The sequence below is a fragment of the Rhinatrema bivittatum genome, chromosome 1 (genome assembly GCF_901001135.1).
Source record: "Rhinatrema bivittatum chromosome 1, aRhiBiv1.1, whole genome shotgun sequence".
NCBI classification, from domain to species: Eukaryota; Metazoa; Chordata; class Amphibia; order Gymnophiona; family Rhinatrematidae; genus Rhinatrema; species Rhinatrema bivittatum.
Window position 1 is genome coordinate 679,618,403 of NC_042615.1, and position 13,190 is coordinate 679,631,592.

The window sequence follows — 13,190 nt, forward strand, 5'->3', positions numbered from 1 at the left end:
TAACCGTGTGCCAGATGTTGATGAAATGGCAGAGAAGGCCGCCCACTGGTAATTGTGGCAGAGGCAGAGGTGGACATTTGCTCTCTATTGGGCAGTCAAAATTGCGGCAGAGGCGGAGGTGGACATTTGCTCTCTATTGGGCAGTCAAAAACCAGAGGATGGACCAGGCTGTAGAAGAGGCTGCGTCTTCTGAGGCCTAGGCTGGTGAGTTTGAGGCTTCTGATATGGTCTAGACGGGCGAGACCGAGTCTGAGGTGGGTAGTATCTGCTTGCCTTAAAGGTGATTTGCTTAGCCTCCTTATGGAATGGGCGTTTAGAAGAAGCAGAGAAGTCCATGTGCCCAGCTGAGAGTTGCCGTAGCATCTCGTTATGGTCTTTAAGTTGAGCAACAGTCTCCTGAATTTTCTCACCGAAAAGGTTATCTCCAGTACAGGGAAGGTCAGCTAAACTCTCTTGAACCTCTGAACGCAGGTCCAAAGACTTGAGCCAGGCCATCTCCGAGCACTTGTTTTATTTATTTATTTATTTATTTATTTAAAATCTTTTCTATACCATCGTTTATACCATCACAACGGTTTACAGATAGGCACGTAAAGTAAGTTACTATTCCAACTGCTGACACCCTGGTGGCTGTGTCGAAGATGTCATAAGCTGAGCACACCTCATGTTTACCAGCATCCAGACCTTCCTTTACAATATCATTGAACTGGTCCTGGAACTGATCAGGAAGAGTATCAGAAAGATCCTGGAGCTGTTTGAACAGATTTCTGTTGTATTGCGAGATGTAAAGCTGGTAAGCTGCAATACGAGAGATTAACTTGGCTCCATGGAAGACCCTACCCCCAAAAGCGTCGATGAATTTCTGCTCTTTTCCTAGAGGTGTGGACAAGTGAGGTCTTGGTCTTCTGGATTTTTTCTGGGCGGACTCGACCACCACTGAATGGTGGGAAAGTTGAGCCTTCTGGAATCCAGGTGATGCTTGGACCAGATATGTAGCATCAGTCTTATGGTTTATTCCAGGAACTGTTCCTGGATGTTCCCAATTGCATTGAAGGAGGTCAAGGAGGACCTCATGGACAGATATGGACAGGTATGGACATTACCTATTTCGGTGATCAACAAACTGAATGACTTCTAACATTTTATGTCTGGATTATGTTCTTATGAGTCTTCTTCAGTCTGGAGTGTAAATGGAATAGATTCCGAAATCTCTTTGATGAAACTTATAAAAGAGAGGTCCTCTGGCAGAGGCTTTCTTCTCTCATCAGGAGGAGAAGGCTCTGATGGAATATACCCTGTGTCTTGGGAATCGAAAGAGTCATCAGACCAAGGATGTTAGTGCTGATCCCCAGCACCCAACGGTTCTCCAGAGGGCAAAAATGGACCTCCCCCGGCCGGAGGAGATTGAGGCACTGAAGGGCCTGGTGGCTGTATGGGTGGTACCAGTGTTGGCATCGGTAGAGGTCGATAAGGCATCGGTGGCAAAAGTGGTGCAGAAGGACTCGATGGCCTCCTCGGTGGTAACATTCCAAAAGGGCCCGGCGCCGGGTCTGGCATCGGCGATTCACCCTCATCTGAAGAGAGGGGAATGGGCATCGAAGGACTCAGAGGCAATGGTGTTTTCCTCTGTGCCGAAGGCAAAGACCGATGAGGGCATCGATCCTGTCCAGCAACGGTGCAAGCATCGGTGGCATCGGTTCCGGCGTCGGAATCAGAGCTGGTATCGGTGCCAATGGAATCAGGTATCCATGGAGAGCTTGCACCACCACCTCCTAAACCATCCGGTTCAGTTCCTCACGGAATGTTGGCGTTGTTAAGGCCAGGTCCGAAGTGGGAGGCTGGATGGGCACCGCCAGAACAACCACTGGTATAGGTGGAGCATCGGTCAGTGCCTCTCCAGAAGGTGAGGGATGCTTCGGTGAACCTGGCACAGGGGAGGTTTGGGGCTCCTCGGCATGGGCCTTCTTCCTCGGTGGCTCCTTGGAAATAGAAGTGGAAGCCACCGGGGCACGACTCCACATACGCTTGGGCGTCTCTCCTCATGGTTGGCCACCAGTAGAACCTCTGGAGTGACGATAAGGATCTGGCTTGACCTGGATGGCCCACCAAAAGGGAATCGTGTGCCCATTGAAGGATTTTTCTACGAAGTGGATGGGAAATCACCATCTTCCCAGGTGGTACGGTGAATGTGGCAGAGAGAAAAACATTGTCTGGATCGATGATGTGATGCGGGACATACGGAACATCCCCGGTGGTGAAGAACCAGGAAAGGGCGTTGGCTCGAGTGTTCTTGTCAGCTGGCCAGTACCGTAGCAAGAAATTGAATCAAGTAAAAAAGAGAGACCAGCGGGCCTGCCGGTGATTAAGGCATTGTGCATGGTGCAGGTATTCAAGGTTCTTGTGGTCTGTATATACCGTGACCTGGTGCTGAGCCCCCTCCAGCCAGGGGCACCACTCTTCAAAGGCGAGCTTAATTGCCAATAATTCTTTGTCCCCGATTCCATAATTGCGCTCCACAGGAAAGAAGCGGCGAGAGAAGAATGAGCAGGGATGTAAGGTGTGATTGGCAGAATGCTGGCTCAGGACTGCACCAACACCAATGTCGGACGCATAAACTTCGACGATGAATGGTCGTTGGGGATCCGGGTGGTGTAAGCATGGTTCTCTAAGGAATGCGTCCTTAATTTTCTGAAAGATCAACGTGGCCTTGGGTGACCACTGCGAAGGGTTGGCTCCCTTGTGGGTCATGGCTGTGAGAGGGGCGGTCAGTGTGGAATAATGTGGAATGAATGACCTGTAGTAATTCGTAAATCCCAGGAATCTACGAAGCGCTTTGAGGCCTGTTGGCTGGGCCAGTCCTGGATGCTCTTGGTCTTTTGGGGATCCATCTGGAAGCCTTGACTCAAGACCATATATCCAAGAAAAGGAACAGTCTCTTGTTCAAAGAACATTTCTCTAGCTTGGCGTACAAGCGATTGTCCCTTAGACGCTGAAGAACTGTGCAGACATCTCAGCAATGATCCTGTAGGTCTCGTGAGAATACCAGGATGTAATTCAGAAAGACTATGATGCACTGGTAGAGCATGTCTCTGAATACCTCATTCATCATATTCTGGAACACCGCTGGGGCGTTACAAAGGCCGAAGGTCATTACTAGCTATTCAAAATGGCCGTCACGGGTGTTAAAAGCGGTCTTCCATTCGTCGCCCTGGCATATCCGGACCAAATTGTAGACCCCTCTCAAGTCCAACTTGGAGAATATTTTGGCCCCTTGGAGCCTGTCAAACAGTTCAGAGATTAGTGGCAAGGGGTATCTGTCCTTCTGGGTAATTTTGTTTAAGCCGCGGTAATCTATAAACGCCGGAGGGAACCGTCTTTTTTCCCCACGAAAAAGAATCGCACTCCAGCAGGAGACTTAGAAGGTCTAAAGAAGCCTTTTGCCAAGTTCTCTTGTATTTAGTCTGACATAGCCTTAGTTTCTGTTAGCGAAAGCAGGTACACCCTTCCGCGAGGAGGTTCTCTCTATTCGGAAGTAAATTTATCACACAATCAAATGAGCGATGAGGTGGTAAAGTGTCTGTAGCCTTCTTCGAAAATACATCGGCGTAAGTGGAGTACTGCAGCGGGAGACCCAGGAGCGACATCATGGTGGTTAAGCAAGGCAGGGGTGACACGACTTCCAAGCAATCCTTATGACAGGAGTTGTCCGATTAGGAAAGTTGTAAGGTACCCCAGTTGAATTGCGGAGTGTGAAGTTTCAACCACAGTAGCCCAAGAACCACCGTATGGATGGCCTTGTTTCGTACGAAGAAGGAAATGGTCTCCGTGTGCATGGATTTGATACAAAGTCGGATGGGAACTGTGGAGCAATTATCTTCGCCGGGTAGAAGCTCACCATGGATAGAGGAGAGCATTAATGGCGTAGGAATGCGGACCATGGGGATCCGGAGATGCTCCACCAGCCCCGGAATCCACTAAGGCTAAAGTGTGAAATTCCAGGGTGCCAGAGTTGATGGAAACAGGTAACGTTAACGGAGGAGAGTGTGATGTCAGGCCTAGTAGAAGTCTTCCGGCAGAACCTAGGCCTGGAAGTTTCCTGGACAGAGTGGGCAGGCAGGTACCGCGTGTCTGGCCTGGCCACAGTACATACATAGCCCTGAACATAGGTGGCGATGTTTCTCCTTCGAGGATAGGTGGCTGCGACCCATCTGCATAGGCTCTTCTTCATCGGCATCTTGCGGAGCAGCGGTCTTCATGTAAGGTGCTGGGTGGATGCGGGGAGCCCCAGTAGCCACCCTCTTGGGTCCTCTAGTCTCTTGCGAGCGTTCACGAAGACGGTGGTCAATGCAGCCTACGAGATCCACGAGAGCGTCCAGGGTGTCAGGAAGTTCTCAAGCTGCTAGTTCATCTTTGATGCGTGGGCCCAACCCTTCCAGGAAGATCGCATGCAGGCAGCCCAGATCCCAGTGCAGTTTGGATGCAAGGGTTCTAAACTCGATGATGTACTCGGTAAGGGATCTGGAACCTTGATGCAGGTTCAGCAGTGTGGAACCGGCGATAGCCTTACGAGCGGAGTCAGAGGGGGTAGAGAGAGGATTTAGTGGTGGTGGAAGGGAGAGAGAAGAGAGTAAATGAGAAGAGCATGTGGCATTGCTCACTTTCTTCCACACTCAGGGAGGCAAAAAGCAGGCCATGTTTTTGAATTCCAGGCCCCACACTCCTGATCAAGGAGATTGAGGACAGCAGACAGTGCACATCAGTCTGCTCCCACCCCCTCCCCCCAAAGCAGAGGTGAACCAGCTGATTCTAGCTTGAAGAGGTGGCCTGTACTTTACTAGCTAAGGAAGGAAAGAAGAAGAATTGCTGGAAAGGGTAATTTTCCAGGGAGAGGAGGAGCTAGAGGATCACCAGGGACAGAGGGTTAGACTTAGGGGCTTTAGGACCTTTGGGGGGAGGGGTAAGCAAGGACTGCTGGGGAATTTATTGGGGGGGGCTGTAGATGGAGGCTCAGAATCATCAAGGCAGAGAGGAGGAGGGGGTTAGGGAGAAAAGTCCTATTCTCTCTATCTGCCTTTTCCTTTTTACCCAACTTCTAGCTGTCCTTTGCTTACTAATGCTCATCAAGCATGTGTGTGATAGAGAGTTCATACCCAGTCCTGGTCCCGCACCTTTGAACATGTCACACCCAGCCCTACCAATCTCGCCACTCTCCATAGTTCCACTTTCTTTTTGTCTACAAATTAAGCTTTGTTTGTGGACAGAGTTTCACGATATGCTCCTTCATGTTCATGAAAATCAGCTTTGCAGAATTTGTTAATGGTACCTTTTGTAACTGAGTTTAAACGGCAGTCAGCTAAGTCTCTAAGGCATTTTCAGTGAGGGGTCCTATTCAGTGGAATGAGTTACTACTTGAATTGCAGTAGGAAGGAGATTATATAAAATTTTGTAAAAAGGTAAGTGTTTTTATTTTTGCAGGCACATTCTGAGTAGAAGCATAATTTTTATTATTATGATGCAGGTAAATCTGGAGTGTGAAGTATGCTATAATATTATTTAAAGCTTTTTTATACCAGCATTCATGATAGAATCACATCATGCCGATTTACAAGTAACAAGGGGGGTGATAACCTAGAACATTTAACAGATGACAAGAAGCAAGAAAGTTACAATAAACAGGGGGAGCAAGAACTGGGAGAAGACAAGAAGCCTGAATAGTTTTAGGAGTAAGAACAAAAAAGGACAACTATTTATATAGTACTGGAATGAAACTTGGTGGTTGTTGCAGTCAGACCGTTAGGTCCATTGGAGGAGTCAGTGAGATTCAGGAAAGGCTTGTCTAAATAGCCAAGTCTTAAGTCTTTTTCTAAATATTAATAAGCATGGTAACAATAATATTATTATTGTTACGTGCCCCACCCGCGGCCGTCCCACACACGGGTCTGCTCACCTCCATGGTTCCACGGCAGGTCCCGGGTCGGCCTCCCTAGCAGTAGTTGCCAGTTCAGCTAGTCCCCGGCATCCCACAGCGGCAGTCGCCAGGCCTTCCACGGCGCTCCAGGCCTCACACCGAGGCTCGGTGACCTCGGTGGTGTTGGCCACACCCCTACACGCGCGCGTGGACCACCCACTCCGTGGCGTGCCCTGATTGATTCTCCGATATAAGGAAGTTCCTGTCTATGCTTCCTTGCCTTGGCAATCAGGTCGGTGTGTTCACTAAGGGCCGGATTTTAAAAGGGTTACGCGCATAAGGTACCCTCGTAACCCTTTTAAAACACCCCTGCGCACGCCGAGCCTATATTGCATAGGCTTCCAGCGCGCGCAAAGCCTCAGGACGCGCATAAGTCCCGGGGATTTCTTGGGGTGGGTGTGTCGGGGGGCATGACGCGGTCAGGGGAGGGGGTTTAGATAGGGCCGGGGGGGTGGGGGGAGGCGGAAGGAAAGTTCCATCCGAGGCCACTCCGATTTCGGAGCGGCTTCGTAGGGAACGGGCAGCGCGCAGGGCTCGGCACGCGCAAGTTGCACAAATGTGCATTCCCTTGGGCGCGCCGACCCCGGATTTTATAAGATACGCGCGGCTACGTGCTATGTTTTAAAATGTACCCCTATGATTGCCTCTGCATTTGTTCCTGCTCTTGTCTGTTCCAAGTCTCGTTCCAGGATCCTTCTGTTCCAGTTCTGTTCCTGCCTTTTTCTTGCATCCTAGTTCCTGCTTCCTGCGTTCGTCTGTCTGTCTTCCCAGTAGTACCTTCGGACTATCTTTCTGGTACTGACCTCAGCTTGTTCCTTGACCTGCCTGCCTGCCTGCCGCCTGCCTTCTGACCTCAGCTTGTTCATTGACCTGCCTGCCTGCTTGCCGCCTGCCTCAAGACCTCTGTCTCCTCCAGTGCTCCGCTCCCTGGGGGCAGTTACCTCCTGTTCCCCTTCAGGAGGTGTCTCTCCACTGCCCCAGGACAAGGGTACACCTCCGAGCGCAAAAATTATTTTTAAAGTTTTATATTGTATGTGGTCATATGTATTGTTTTATTTTTTGTTTTTGTGTTTTTGTCTTTATAACTATATATGTATATTGTAATCTGCATTGGATAATACTGTAATCTTGGAATACAAAGATATATTAGTAAATAAAAAATGGGCACAGATTGTAGCCAATTCTTCATCAAGGCCCTATTTATTGTCCTGATAGCATTGTTTTTCTTGTGTTATTATCCAGGTGGTGACTCCGAGACTGCTCATACCTCACTTCGCTCTTTCAAAATCCAAATTTACACAAAAGATTGACAGACAGAATATGCACACTCACCTTCTCACCCACAGATGAGGAAAAATGGACAAAAAATGGAAAAATGGTGCATAAAAGGAGTACAAGACAAAACAAGTGCTCAGACATCTTTTTTTTATCTCTCCTCAACCTGTGTTCTCCTTCAACCTCCTTTCCTGGGTTACAGTAGCTCTTTCACTCCTCCCATTAGCATCAACAACTAGCCCCCTGTGCCAGACTTCATTTTGTACAGTTTCAAAGCAACAAGAAAAAAAAATATGACTAAGTATCCACAGTTTAGGATGTACACACAATTTTGTTCATAGAAACATAGAAATAACAGCAGAAAATGACCAAATGATCCATCCAGTCTGCCCAGCAAGCTTATGCTAGCATCTGCTGCACAGGTTACCCCCATGCTTATCAGTTTCCCAGACCATAAAAGTAAGGATCCTCGTTGGCTGCTGTTTTAATCCAATTTCCCTTTATCCTTGCATGGAAGCACAGAGCAATGTTGGAATTGCATCAAAAGTATCAGGCTTATTGGTTAAGGATAGTAAAAGCCGCATCAGCAAGTTACCCCTGTGTTCAGCAACAAAATGCCATAAGTTTTTTTGGGATAACATGCATGTTAGCGTCAATAGCATATACATGTATATTTGGGGGGGGTTGCACTAAAATGAAGTGAATCTTCCATTAAGTGACTTTTTAGTGTACATATATTATTTATTTATGTGATTTATATTCCATGTGAAATTAATAAGCTTTATCAAGTTTTGGTTTTACCCCATTCAATGCATGGACTTATAGTTCTGATTTCCCCAAGAAAAGAAAGAACACACATCTATGGACCTGATGTACTAAAGAGGTTTTTTTTTTATATGTCTATGGGAAAAATGCTTAGTACTCAGGTCCCATGAATATTGTAGGGGATAAACAAAAAATGGATTGACTTGTCCTGAAATAAAGAGGAGGCTGATCGCAACCCTAAAGCCTTTAGATATTAACGGTGCCCTGCTCTGGGTTAGTAACCCTTGGATACCTGAGTAGCAAATCCATGCAAACCGACATGATGTGAACGCTATCATGAATGCCGGTATAAAAAAACCTTAAATAAATAAATAAATAAATAAATAAATGATACTTGAGTCACCGGACACAGTCTCACAAATTAAGACAGATATTTCTCAATTATTTCATAAAGTAAACTGAGAAAGCACAGCAGTTTACCTAAGAAAAAAATGGTAATGGCGAATCTAGAACTCAAAATCGACTTCCATGAGTGAACACCTGAACAAAACAAATCTTGCACCCAAACAATCAAGAAATATATATAAATAACATTAAGGATGTGTGCACAAAAGCCTAATCACTGTTACTTAGGGGTGGTTCTATAATGAGGCAGGGTGAGGCGGCCGCTTCAGGCGGCAGAATTTTGAGGCGGCAAAAAATGCCCCTCTCAGAAAGCCACTGTGGCATCTGCCTCACACTGCCTGCCCCTGCCGAGGCTGCCTCACACTCATACCTGGGAACTCTCTGGATTTTGCCCGGATACTCCGGAATTGTGAATGAATTGCCGGGTCTCTGGGCCAACACCTGAAAATTCCAGGTGCCCTGCTGCGGAAGGCCAGAACATAAAGGGCCTGGAGCAGCATGCTCAAAGCAGGAGGAGCATCAGCACCTGTGCCCCAGGAAGAAAATGTGAAGCCCGATGCTGCGTGGCAACAAAGACGAGCAGGAGCGTCCCCCTCCTCCATGGGAAACTGAAGACGCAGGAGGAGAAGCAAAAGTGTCGGGCCACATGCTGAAAATAAAACAGGGGAAGAACAGGACGATGCTACTGGAGGAGAAAAGGAGGAAGTGGAGCGTATGTCCCGCGGGCCTGGGGAAAGAGGAGGCTCCTGTGGCTAATGAGAATCGAGGTAAAAAGAGACAATGAGAGTGCATGTGTGTATGGAAGAGGGAAAGAAGTGAATGAGTGTATATGTGGTATGCATTTATGGGTGTGTGGAAAAGGGAAAGGAGGCGGGGGGGGGGGGGCACCATCTTATCCCTCGCCTCAGGCAGTAGATTTCCTTGAGCCGCCCCTGCTGTTACAGTTTATTCTTGGCTTACCATACAACAGGGCCGATGTAATAAGAGCCACGTTGAAATCGGCACTAGTTGTCTGTGAATATTTTTTTTAGCATATGCAGCATAAGTAGGCGCCTTCATTGGTTGTAATAAAGGTATGGCATACAAATGAGATATATGCAGAAAATCCATGCAAAACAAATATCTGCACCCTAAAACACTCGCTAAGGCCCTGTGCAATAAACTGCGCATAAACCCGCATTACTGTGGTGACCCATTCTTGGTTGAAAGCTTTAAAGACAGAAGTGAGTTAGTGGTCTGGGAGTGGGACTGAAGGTGGCTAGAGAATGTCTAACCCCTTCATGATCTGTCACCAACCACGTGGGAGCTATAATGGCAGATGCCAGTGAGCGGGGAAAATGCAGCTGAGATTTGGAAGGGACTACAAAAGCATTGAGCATTTCTGACATATGCCTGTTCCCTCTCTGACTTCTCTTCTGGCTTCTGTCACTTAATTTTTCAATCTATAGACAGGCGCTTACATTTAACTCCTGCCCTGACTCAGGCTTTAAAAAAAACCTGCACTAACACCAGCGCAGCTCTCTGCATTGCCCATGAATAGTAAATTGCCTCTTTTGCATGGCATTAGCATGCACTCATGCTAAATCAGCCGCAGCTTTTTGAGTAGGTTTGTGCACATGTTTATTTCTGCATACAAATCTGTGGCTGGTCTACCGCAGCTTATTTATTACATAGGCCCCAACATGTCATTTGGACAGAAAAACAGAAGTGGCTATTATTATTCAAAGAAATGGGTTACTTTTTATTTGTTAAACAAAGAGGGTAATTGAAGCAGGCTATTACAGGATATGATCCCTGCAGTAAGGTGTTGCAAAGGAGAGATATGTTCCTACTATCTAACAGAATCCTAATAATGAGAAGTTACTGATTAACTTGTACCTCCTGTAAGAATTGATTATCATATACCTGGCTTGATGAATAGCCTCGACCCATTCATCCCGATCAGTTTCCTCTTCACAACGCAGCTCAAGTTGCTTCTGTCCTTCATGACCAAAAGTAACAGTAAAATAATGCTGCGGAAAACGAAGAGAGAGCAAGCAATTAGCAGTGACCTGCATCAAATCAAATGCTGAAATATGATTACATCACATTACAGTATATGTACCTTGTATATTTGAGCTGAGCAGTTCAGTGTCTTTAACATGATTCTCCATGTATAAAACATGTTCAACAAATCCAACAGTTTACAACATTCATTTTAAATTTAAGTTAGTCAGTTTTCAAAAAATACAAAAAGTTAAATGGATAGCTTATCCATCTAAAGTTAGCTGGGTACGTTATCAAGGATATTGAGTGGGATAAAATGTCCCACCGATTATCCTTGAATAAAGTTATTAGGCCTAGATTCATCAAATTGCTATAAATAAAGCAGAAATATGTTGTGTTAGCATCAGCGATTAAAAAGGGGCGGGGTTAGGCAAATTTCCAATTTGCCAGATCACATAACTAATTTCACAACTCGCAATAATTTAATGCACCACGTGATGATCTAGCACGTTGCACATCATTTTACGCAGGCATGTAATTTTCTTGTTTTATATATACCGGCTTCCTACAGCTGCATTTTTGAGGGTGTATCAGGCATGGGACATAAAGGAGAGGAGAGGAGGTGAGTTTTTGGTAGGAGTTTAGAGGAGGTTCATAGCGATTTCTGAGTGTGTTGCCGAGTTCTTTATCATCATCAGTTTACCTTTACTTTTGTCTCTTTTCTTTATCTGTGTGTGGAAGTTTTTGTAAGTTTCTCCAGTTTGTCTGGTGATGGAGGAGTGGTGGTGATGACGAGGAGGACTGGTGGTGGTGTGGATGAGCGGTGGTGGTGGTGAGGAGGAGTGGTGGTATGGAGAAGTGGTGGTGCTGATGAGGATTTGTGGTGGTGAGGAGGAAGAGTGATGGTGGTGCAGAAGAGTGGTGGTGGTGGACAGCAGTGAAGATTTGAAGAGGATGGAGCGTGAGAGGCATGGGAGAGAGGAGAAAAGAGTTGAGAGGAGAGGAGGGGGAGGGGGAGGGGGAGGGGCAGAAGGCAGGAGTGGTAGGAGGAGGAGAAAGAGCAGTAAGGACAGGAGTAGAGATAGGGAGGAGGGAAGGGTTAGGAAGTGGAAGAGAGAGAGAAGGGGATAGGCAGGTGAATATTGTGTGAAGAGGACAGCAGGCTAGGGATAGACAGAGAGGGCAGAGGGGGAGTTGGCTGGGCAGATGCATGGGGGGGGTGGTGGAAGGGAGGAGAGCAGGGAGTGGGAGTGAAAGCGAGGAAAGTGACACCTCTCTGGAAGTAGAAATGGCACACGCTCATCTGGCAGCCAGGCGGCAGATCGAACACATCTTCATGGGTTAAAAGTACAGCATCAAGGACAACAACATGATCATTGCTGGTGTCCTCGAAAACTAAAGCATGGTGTTTGGGAACCATGCAGCGTAGACATTCAGGGCAGCCAAGAGCCAGATATAGCGTAACATCGCCCAGGCCATATCCCAGCGCAGTGGAATTAAAAAGGACTGAAGAGCAAGTGGCCTACCACTACTGCGGCATAAAAGTGCAACTGAAGGACAAGATGGCAAGCTGTAATAAGTATCTGTGACATACAGGAGGAGGAGCCCCTTGCCCCATAGTCTTGACCCCCTTGAAGCAGCGCCTGATTGAACGGCTGGGACTTGATGTGTTCAATGGGATGAACGAAACTCTGGACACTATGCAAGCCAGGGCTGGTAAGTTCACCTCACATGTAAATTTCAAGTCTACTACAGAAGTCCACATACTTTGGCATAAGATGCTCACATTGATTGATGCAAATTGAGCATCTTATGCCAAACAGTACATGTGTACTTATTAGCATTTATACCTATGTCTTTTTCTTTGTTTCCACAGCTCTCACCCAGGAATACACTGGTCCCAGCTGTGAAGCTCCAAGAACCAGCAGCTCAGCTCCAGAGACCAGCAGCACAGCCCCAGTGATCCCAGCAACTTTACAACTGGATGCACAAAGCTAGTGGAGTGAAGAAGAAGAGGAGGAGGAGCAGCAGCAGATGCCACCACAACAGCTCACGATACTGGCAACCCTGGCATCATCACTCAACATGAACCTTAATCTCTCTGGCTTCATGGATGAGTCATCCCTGCCATGGGAGCAAGCTGACCCATCCTCACCTGCCTCCAGCACACCACGTCACCAGTAGGATGCAGATGACACCCAGCAAGATCAGCCCATCAGCCCAGATTTGCTGGCTTTGGAACCCCAGTCAGCGGCTTAAACACCACCAACACAGCACCAGCAACACCGGAGCTGACAACACATGAGGTGCAAAGGCGGCATGGGCTCCACCTCCACCACATACAGGGGGAGCTGGCGCGCTGGATGAGGGCTCTGATCAGACATACCCAGGCCTCGCCCTGTGTAAGTAGCCCTTACACAGGGCCTAACCACCATTGCCACATCGATAAATATGCCAACTGCATTGACACAAATCATTCAAAGATTGCCAGAGCCTCCACCCATGCCCTCCCCAGCTTCCCAGGATTCCACTCTGCGCAGTGGTTCCTGACTAGAAAGACGGGCCAGGGGTAGGTCCACCAAACAGATGCTACTCCCTACCCTAAAGCCCTGATGAGGAAAAGGCCCATGAGGCTCTCTCCCCACGTTGGAAAGGCTGTAAAGGGTAAAACATTTCACTCAAAGATGATTTGTTCAAACAAGCCAGGCTGATCCTCTGTACATCTCTTCCTTCATCTTACCCACTCCATTTTCTTTTTATTTTTCTCCATCCATACAGGTGAATTTTAATA

At 47.3% G+C, this 13,190-nt stretch overlaps 1 protein-coding gene across 2 annotated transcripts in view; it reads right to left on the bottom strand.

Moving 5' to 3' along the window:
- The window catches only part of RASGRF2 (Ras protein specific guanine nucleotide releasing factor 2), an 888,178-nt gene that overhangs the window by 653,906 nt on the left and 221,082 nt on the right, over positions 1-13,190 (bottom strand). For both annotated transcript variants that reach the window (XR_003852277.1, XM_029574148.1), the window contains exon 2: positions 10,319-10,425. Coding sequence is in view for 1 of the 2 variants with exons in the window: in XM_029574148.1 (XP_029430008.1) it covers positions 10,319-10,425 (107 nt within the window). In the remaining variant the exon portion in view is untranslated. The remainder of the gene's footprint in view (positions 1-10,318; positions 10,426-13,190) is intronic.